The sequence below is a fragment of the Arachis ipaensis genome, chromosome B05 (assembly GCF_000816755.2).
Source record: "Arachis ipaensis cultivar K30076 chromosome B05, Araip1.1, whole genome shotgun sequence".
Lineage (NCBI taxonomy): Eukaryota > Viridiplantae > Streptophyta > Magnoliopsida > Fabales > Fabaceae > Arachis > Arachis ipaensis.
The window spans coordinates 14,461,755-14,471,914 of record NC_029789.2 but is presented as its reverse complement, the minus strand read 5'-3'; the positions used below and the strand labels follow the sequence as shown (position 1 = coordinate 14,471,914).

Sequence of the window (10,160 nt, the reverse complement as noted above, 5' to 3'; positions counted from 1 at the left end):
GTGCTTTAATTTTAAGATACATGATAAATTTATTATTAATAAAAAATTTAAAATTTTTATTTAATAAATATAAAATAAATATATTAAAATTTAAATTTTTATATTTTTAATAAAAATTTTCTCAATTTATAATCTTAATCTATATCTATGGAGTACATGATAGATAAATTCTTCTCTTAGTTATTCTTACCTTAGTATCTCTTTGTTTTTCCTTCATTATGTGCCTATCCATCACTTCTTTCTTTCAAATGTTGCTGTCTCTTGAAAGAAATTATGGTAATAAACGAAAACAAAGAATTCGATTAGCTCGTCTAGCTGATTTTAGTATATATCAAAGTAGAAACATTTAAGTGTAAAATTATATATAATTATTTTTATATAAAATTAATAATTTTATATAAAAATCAATGCAATTGAGTTACTCAACATTTTTATTTATTCTGTATGTCAAGAATCCCTTAACAAATTATGAACAATAGAAGTCTAGAACTCCGAGGATCTCCTGCGTGGTGTCACGTGGCCTATCATTCCAGCTGACAAAGGAATGGGCCTCACGAGCATGAGTTTGGAATAGAGGTGGCAAAATTTTTCGAGACGCGAGAATTTCTACGAGGACTGTTTCGAATGGAAATTCGATTGTGGAGAATTTTTTTCGTGAGGATGGAGATGTGGGATAAAATTCTCCCGAGACAAGCGCGGGAACCCGAGTGGAGATCCCCGCCCCATCCCCGCTAATCTCCGAAATTCATAAATTTATTGAATTGTCTTTAATAGTTTATTTCTCGTATATGATTTTTAGTCATTTCACACACACACACATATATATATATAGAAACCCAAAACTCCTAATCCTCATTTGCATAACCCTTCTTCAATTTAGAAATCCCTAACGCTATCCATACTCCATCCAACCTCTTTGCAGCCACCCTCTCGCCACTCTCCCTTCTCACCGCATCGTCACATCTCACCGTGCCATGATCCTCACCGCGTCGTGCTCTCTATTTGCGGCGTTCCTTTCCGTAACTCTGTCGTCGTGTCCATTCTCCTCTCTGTTGCTGCGTCTCCCACCTTGTCCACTTCTCTGTCTTCTGGCTCGCCGTTGACTGTGTCATTTCGAAAGAAGTCACCATCTTGTCGTTTAGATTTTTTGTATAAAATCTTGTTGGTTTTGTATAGAATGAATGATTACACCTCTATTCATATGGAAATTAACAATTAGTTAGAACTATTAGATAGATGGAGAATAGGGTCCCTGCGAAAAAATGGGGTCCTGTGGAGAATGGAGATGGAGAACAATATTCTCTCATGACAAAAAACGAGGACGGAAAATAAATCTGGAGGTGAAGATGAGGATTGAGGAGTAAGGAGGTATTTTCCGCCCCCGCCTACTCCATTGACATTCCTAGTTTGGAATAGAAAAAAAATATGATTATTTTATATTTAATTTAATATGAAATATCAGTTAGATAATTAGATTAATGACTATATACGAAAAATATTGAAAAAGTAATAGATGTTTTGATGGTCTAGTACAGAAAAATCTAGAATTAGATCTAAGATTTTATTTTGGAACATTTCTCATATAGAGATTTTTAGTATATTAACTGATAATGAATAAAGAATTTTTTTATTCCGTTTAATTTATATTTAATTTCTTCTGAATTTTTATAATTACGCATTTGTGTCTATATTTTTTTTCTTAAATTATATGTGTTGGTATACTATAAAAGCACTTGTTCACCAAATATTTTTGTTTTCGGCTTTCACTAATAGTAAATTGAGTTAAATAGTTTCATAAGAAATAAACTTTTAAGTCAAATTAATTGCTCAATAGACTAAATGGAATAAAATGAAAAAATTAGTACCTAATAAGCTAATATAATCAGTCAATATTTAAAATTTTGTGAATGCTATATGATCCGTTACCCAAATTTTGTCCCACAAATAACAATTTTGGAACCCAGTATAGCTAACAAAGATAACGCCTCTGAGTTAACTGCTCCACTCAAGCTACCACTATCCCAATAAACTCGGATAGCAGTCGGCATGGACTCCGTCAAACCAATAACAAACTTGATACGAATAACAGAATAAGCAACAAACAATCAAATATATATACTAGCACGTAACTAGTAAAAAGGTACGCTATTCACTCTAATCTTATTCTGAACTCTCTCACACTCATACTCACTTGAGCGTTGGAGTCCCTTTTCAGGTACCCAACGCCGCCTCTCCAGAAGAAGACGACGTTCCACTTCCCCCGCTCCAAGGAAAGCCAGTTCGAGCACTAGCAGACCGAGTTATACCTCGGAGCTCACTTTCACACAGGAATATTTAGCGCCCACCGTGCGGCCCGAAATTAATCTAACCCACCTTTTCTTTATTTTGTATATCTCTCTATTTCCTTTTGTAGGACATAAGAGATGGCAGACGAGCACAGTCACGCTCCCTCCATCAATCAGGCGGAGATTTTGGCAATCAATGAGGCCCTCAGGACCGAGAATCAAAGAATGGCTGAGCTTCTGCGACAGATGGGGCACGACCGAAGTAAAGGAGAACACAAAAGTGCCGAAAACAAGGACAATGATGATGAGCACAGCTCAGAAACCAAACACACCATCCCCAAAACCACCAAAACGAATACCAAAAAAAAAAAACCAACCCCTTCGCCAAAGAAGTCATGAGTTTCGAAATGCCCCAAAATTTCACCCTACCATCAACCTTAAAACCTTACAATGGAATAGGAGATCCCAATGTCCACGTCACCAAATTCTAGGCTATGATGTTCATGAATAAGGACTCCGACCCGATCTTATGCCGCACTTTCCCAACTTTCCTAGATGGAGTTGCCCTGATTTGGTTTTCCAACCTCTCTGAAGGATCCATTTCTAACTTCGACGAACTAGCAGACCAGTTCGTCAACCACTTCGCCGCATCCAAAATATACGTCCATAACTCTGATTACCTAAGTACCATCAAACAGGGACCGAACGAAAGCCTAAAAGACTACATGACCAGGTTTGCCGAAGTAACCAACGAAATACCTAATCTAAACCCCGAAGTCCATCTCCATGCCATGAAGAGCGGCCTCCGACCAGGGAAATTCCAAGAATCCATAGTCATTGCAAAACCGAAAACCCTGGCCAAGTTCCGCAAAAAAGCAACTACCCAGATCCAGGTGGAAGAATTTCGGGCATTACGAAGAGCAGATAAACCTACCCTAAGCAGAGATGAGGAAAGGCAAAACAGACAATCAAACAACAGAATGGATACGAGAACGTTCAGGCTAACACCCAAATTCGACAACTACACCCCTTCAATGCAAAAAGGGAGGACATCATAAAGGATATATTGCACTCAAAACTTATCAAACCCCCAAACAGGGCCGGTACATATCAAGACCATCGCCATGTGGACAGATCAAAGTATTGTGCCTTCTACCAGAAGTACGGCCACACCACCGACCACTGCGTAATAGCCAAGGACGTCCTCGAAAAGCTCGCCCGCCAAGGACTACTGGACAAATATATTGACAGCCAAGGAAGGAAGCGAAGCACAGATGATCTCGGCCAACAATCCAAACCGACCGACAACTCCCGAGATAAAGGGAAAAAGGTAGATAACGATATCAATCCACCGCGCAGAATAATAAACTGCATTTCTGGTGGTTTTGCAGGTGGCGGATGTACAAATTCGACACGAAAAAGGTCGTACCGAGCTATGATGACGATGACAGAATCCACCACATCCCAACCGGTCGATAAGGACAGATTGGAAATCTCATTCATCCCCAAAGACTATAAAGCAAATGATCGAAACTAGGTGTGCACATGACCCGGTCCGGCCCGAAGGTCCGGTCCGGTCCCGAACACTTTAGGGGCAAATTTGGTGTGATTTCATCGGGTTTAGGGTCGGGTAAGGGTCTCAAAAATAGACCCGATCATTATTTCGGGTCGGGTCCGGGCCATAGCTCGGGTCACCCGAAGTCAACCCGGTGGTTCGGTCATCATACACAATTAATATTTTGTGTTATTAGTGATGGATCATGACTATTCTTATGTGGAATTTAAGTATTGTAAACCTTAATATTTTGTGTTATTAGTCATTATAAGACTATAAGTTAATGTTTTATGTTTAGAATGCATAAGACTTTAGACTAATACATAATATTGTGTTATTTGTATTGATTTAAATATTTGGTATTATTATACAATATTAGTATTGATTGTGGTTATGCTTTAGTATTGATTGTGGTTATGCTTTAATTTTGAAAAAGGGTTGGTTCTTGTTATATTTTTCTAAGTGAATTTTACCATGTTAAATAATGGTTGGAGTCTTGGAAATTTGGATATTTTTACATGCTAGTTTACAAGAAGGTATCAACGTAATGTAATGTTAACGGCCCGGTTTTCACCCAGTATAATTGTGGTCCGAAAGTGTATTGATTTCATCGGGTCTAGGGCCGGGTTCGGGTCTAATAAATAGACCCGGTGTATATTTCGGGCTGGGTCTGGGTCACATTAAACCTGGCTTCACCCGGCCCATGTGCACCCCTAATCACAGCACAAGTCGGGGAACCATTAGTAAAGAAGATCCTGATGGACCCAGGAAGCAGCGCCGATGTACTTTTCTACTCAACTTTCCAAAAGATGAAACTCAGCGACAAGAATCTCCAACCATCTTCCGGAGAACTGGTAGGTTTCTCATGTGAGCGTGTCTCCATCGGAGGTTATATTTGGTTACAAACCACCTTTGGGGAATATCCCAACAGTAAGACAATAGATATACAGTATCTTGTTGTAGACTGCAGAAGTCCATATAACATCTTTTTAGGCAGACCATCCTTGAACGCATTCAATGCTATTGTTTCTACTATGCATTTGTATGTTAAGTTTCTTTCACAGGACAACAAAGTCATCACTATCCATGGAGACCAGAAAGAGGTCAGACAGTGCTATAACGCCAGTTTGAAAGACGAACTGCCAAAACAATCCGAACAGCAATACGTTCAAGCAGTATATAACTCGGATCAACTGCCTGCCCTGGCCGACCTGGACCCCAGAACCAACCATCAAGAGCGGCCAATGCCAACAGACGATCTAACCAAGATCCAATTAACCAAGAACGATGACTCCAAGTATACATACCTCGGCAACGCACTTAAGGAAGAAGAACGGGACCAGCTAACCGAGCTATTGAGACGCAATGTTGACCTATTTGCATGGACCCCGACAGACATGCCAGGAATAGATCCTAACGTCATTTGTCATAAGTTGGCCATCAATCCAACAGTCTGACCTATAGCCCAAAAGAAACGACACCTCGGCACTAACAAGAGAGCAGCCTCCTTGGAAGAGACTCAAAAACTACTCAACGCCGGCTTCATCAAAGAACTCAGATATTCCACTTGGTTAGCCAATGTGGTAATGGTAAAAAAGAACAACGGTAAGTGGAGGATGTGTGTGGACTATACAGACCTTAACAAGGCCTGTCCAAAGGACGCATACCCCCTCTCGTGCATTGATAAACTTGTTGATAATTCTTCTGGTTTCCAATGCTTAAGTTTCATGGATGCCTATTATGGCTATAATCAAATCCTTATGCATAAAGCTGACCAGGATAAAACTGCCTTTATTACTGACAATGAAAATTTCTGTTATAAGGTTATGCCATTTGGGCTAAAAAATGCAGGTGCTACCTACCAACGACTCATGGAAAAAATTTTCACAAGCCAAATCGGACGAAACATAGAAGTCTTTGTCGATGATATGGTGGCAAAATCAACACAAACGGCAAACCATGTTAAAGACCTAACAAAGATATTCCAACAACTCCGAAGGTACAATATGAAGCTTAATCTTGAAAAATGTGCTTTCGGAGTACAAAGCGGCAAATTCCTCGGCTTCATGCTCACTTGCCAAGGTATTGAAGCAAATCCAGAAAAGTGCCAGGCAATCTTAAACATGCGAAGTCCAAAGACAGTCAAGGAGGTCCAACAACTAACCGGCCGACTCGCAGCCTTAGCCAGGTTTCTGCCTCGAGTAGCCCACAGATCACACCATTTTTTCAAAAATCTACGGAAACAAGAGGAGTTTCACTGGACCGAGGAATGCGAAACAGCTTTCACCGAGCTAAAGGCCATACTTCCCCTGAAACCATGCAGAGCCCTCTGACTATCAGCAAAACGCTTCACCTGTTCTAAATCGACGACTTTCTCACCAAGGACATCCTCGGTCCCATCAGTTTCTTTCTCTTTCTTCTCCACCTTTTTCCTCTTGCAGTTAACCTTCTTCACCGGGGAACCCTGGTTCACCTCGGCCCCCACTTCAACAGCAACCTGACTACTTGAGCCCTGCCTCTCAACATTCTTCGACCGAAAGAGTGCACGCAAACTCGTAGAGGTAACCTTAGGTGCCTTTTCCACTGCAACAATACAAAAAATCAAGAAACCAGGAAACAACAAAATAACAACACAGACAAGAAAACAAACAATTATTTACGTATATACTCAGACAAAGCATCCCTATCAAACTCAAGATCAAGCATATCCACAACAGAGAGCAGAGAAGAGGACGATACATGATTCACTAAAAACTCAACGAACATCTCATTTTCATACTCCATCACCTCCATACCTAGAATCTGCCTAGGCCTCGGAACCCAGAACAAGGGAAATTTGTCTAACAAGCAGTGATCAATATACCAGGGAAAGTCATTTTCAACCACACCAATTTTCAAAAACAAGGATTTGAAACCCTTATATGAGGAACGATAGAGGCTAAAAATTGCCCGTCCGGGAGCACTAGCAAGATTTAACCAACACCCCCTCTTTACACCTTTGCATTGAAACAGAGCAAAAAACACTTCCAAGGATGGTTCCATCTCCAAAATGCCCATCAAAATCTCAAAAGCCCTAACAAACGCCCAGGAGTTTGGGTGCAATTGTGATGGAGCACACTTCAACTGCATTAAAACTCCACACTCAAACTCAGAAAATGGAAACCTAACCCCTAACTCCACAAACACAGCACTATACATATAAAAGTATTCAAAACCCTCCCCCGATGAAAAACCCGATCACCGGCACTGCATGGCATAAACCTAAGGTTTATTTCACTACCCTCCCTTACCCAGGACGACGGAGAACCTAACTGAGACACGCTAAACTCATTATCAAAACTCGAAGCCCAACCCTTCACTGAGTCCGCAACCCACCCGTATGGATTCGCAGGATCGCAAACAAAAACCTCTTCCACAATTTTATCAACAGTTTCGACAAGCTCCTTTTTTCTCTTACCCTTAACCCTCTTATCAACCATTACACCATTTCCCTTATCCATCAGTAAGTTCAGGACAGAATTCGAAGAAGAGAAACGTAAACGAAAAGCAAACAGTAACTAACCTTTTTTGCTCATTCCGAAAACCACGCAGAGAAGACATAGATGAAAACTAGCAAGCCAAAAGTCCAAAAATTTTACCAGCCTACTAAGCCACACCTCCAGATAAAAAATCCAAACCCCAAACAAATTCCAACCATTGATCACGATTACCAACTCCAATACCAACGGCCATGATACGTAACCTTTCCCATTCCCAACACACAATTATAACGCACGTCCCCCAACAATCCCTCTCCTGTAAAAATTAATCAATTTACCGCCCAAAATTTCAATCTTACCAAGTTTTTCAAAAAACCTCATGCGAGCAAACAAGTCGACCTTGGAGGCTACCACTATACTCGGTTCCGAGCTATAAGTAAGCTCGACCTGTTATAGCTCAGCCTCAAAAAACAGGTCAAGATTGGGGGCTATGATCCGTTACCCAAACCCTGACCCACAAATAACAATCTCGGAACCCAATATAGCTAACAAAGATAACACCTCTGAGTTAACCGCTCCACTTAAGCTACCACTATCCCAATAAACTCGGATAGCAGTCAGCATGGACTTCGTCAAACCAATAACAAACTTGATACGAATAACAGAATAAGCAACAAACAATCAAATATATATACTAGCACGTAACTAGTAAAAAGGTACGCTATTCACTCCAATCTTATTCTGAACTCTCTCACACTCATACTCACTTGAGCGTTGGAGTCCCTTTTCAGGTACCCAACGTCGCCTCTCCAAAAGAAGACAACGTTCCGCTTCCCCCGCTCCAAGAAAAGCCAGTTCGAGCGCTAGCAGACCGAATTATACCTCGGAGCTCACTTTCGCACAGGAACACTATAAATTTTCAGTAGACGTGTAGCATGCAAAAGCTTGCAACGAGTTGGGATTTTGAAAGCTGCTTTTAAAAGTATTATTCTTATAGCCGATCAATTTTGTCTTTTATGTTTACTAGGTCGGTAGTATTGCAATTTATAGTATATTTAATTTAATTTGCATTTCTATTTTCTTTCTTTATTTTTAATATTTTTTTATTTTTTAAATTTTATAACGCATTCTACCTTAAAAAATTTTTAGTCAAGTTTATTGTTTAATATACAATTGGCCAATCCGAGACTTGGAGAAATTCATCAAGTTTTCAGGTTATTTTTGGTTCCTGAAGAATCAAGTTTATGGCCTTTAATTTGTTGACATACTCATCATTTTCACGTGCTAGCCTTTGTGCTACATGTATAATCTCTTGAGGATCGTGCTCACTTGTACCTGATCTGAACACACGTTGGGATTTCTCTTTCAATTAAGGAATATAATAATTTTTTTTACTAACACAAAGTAAACAGGAAACAAACGCCAACGTACGCCTGCCATATCTTCGGGGTGTAAAATAATCTAGAATCCAATATATCATTTCATGGAGAGAGGTTAATAACTATAAATGGAAAGGGCCATAAAGATACCTAGATATACGATGATGGCGTACAAAACCACCCAACAAGTAAACATATATGTTATAACTGAATTTATAAACGTGGTGTCATTCTCTTGTATGCAGGGATTAAAATAGTAAAATATATTTGATCATATTTAATCTATAACTATTAATTTATTATCATATAAAATAATGTTGCTACATGTGTATAACCAGAAAATAACTAATAATGGATAAAACATCAAAAGCATATTCCAAGATATTCACGCCGGAAGAGAGGAGGTAGGAGATTGATGTGAAAACTCATGCTCTGAGTGTAGAATTTGTGAAGGTGAGTGAAAAGAATTGAGAGAGAGTATTTAGAACATACAGAATAAAAAATGAGAAAATAAAATTAATGTGAATCATGTCCAATTCAATTGGACAATGGAGTTTATATACATAACTAAAAATGTAACTAACTTTTAACTATAGCTAATAAATTCAGATTAATATCTAACTCTAGTTAAGTTATTCAGTACTTAAATAGCAGTTACAACATAACTGTTTCTGTATATGTACATCAGTGAATTATGTAGTGTATTATTCTATCTCTTCTATTGCTGGTGAATGAGTTCTATTGTCCACAATTGAAATGAGAGTTACTACTGCAAAGTTGTTGCAGCAAAAGTTTGAGTCGCCCCAATCTCCGAACGAAGTAGATAAGGATGAGAGAGGGTGGATTCATCTTTATGGTCTGGTCACAGATTAAGAGGAGACATAGGAATTCAAAGAACGGGTCTACTACTGAGAGGAGGAAATGGGTGGAATCTTACTGGAGTGCGATGAGTGTGGAAATGAAGAAAGAGTTGCTTAGGGTTAGGATTTCGGATCTTAGGTCGCACTTTGGGTCTTATTGTCCAGCGTGGCAAAAAGATGGCTACATCAGCATTACGGTAGTTGATTCAGCGCTGAAAATGACAAAGGGACTATTATGGTGTCCGAAGCTCTATCTGGAGGATCATTATAGGGAGATTTGGATCTCGGAGAGCATTTCAGGTAATTGCGTGAATCTCAAGGACCATTATAAAAATTTGCTCGCTATATGCTTCTAATCTACTTCCTCAACTTGAAGACTCCGCCGCCTCCCACTGCTGCTTTCTGCTCATCGTAATGGAGAATGAAGAATTGCGCCATGCCATTCGCTGCCGTAGCATGTCTCGCTGCCGCTTGTTGAACGACTCTCGTTGATCCCCCTGTTACGCGCTCGATAGTCCTATTTTCTAGGAGTGGCAATGGGGTGGGTTTTTGCCCTACTTGACCCCGGCCTACAATAATCCGTATAAAACCCGCCCTGCTCT

The 10,160-nt window shown here is 39.6% G+C and overlaps 1 protein-coding gene across 1 annotated transcript; it reads left to right on the top strand.

The window, feature by feature from the left end:
• On the top strand, nucleotides 2,780-3,822 carry LOC107640217. Its single transcript, XM_016343762.1, has 2 exons — nucleotides 2,780-3,279; nucleotides 3,384-3,822. The coding sequence occupies exons 1-2, from the start codon at nucleotides 2,780-2,782 to the stop codon at nucleotides 3,820-3,822; spliced, it is 939 nt and encodes a 312-aa protein (XP_016199248.1).

What these genes read in the sequence shown, in the direction of transcription:
- LOC107640217 (XM_016343762.1), top strand. Translation starts at nt 2,780, where the DNA reads ATGATGTTCATGAATAAGGACTCCGACCCGATCTTATGCCGCACTTTC. An exon ending in AACAGAATGGATACGAGAAC is followed by an intron (nt 3,280 to 3,383) that starts GTTCAGGCTAAC and finishes ACCCCCAAACAG; the next exon opens with GGCCGGTACATATCAAGACC.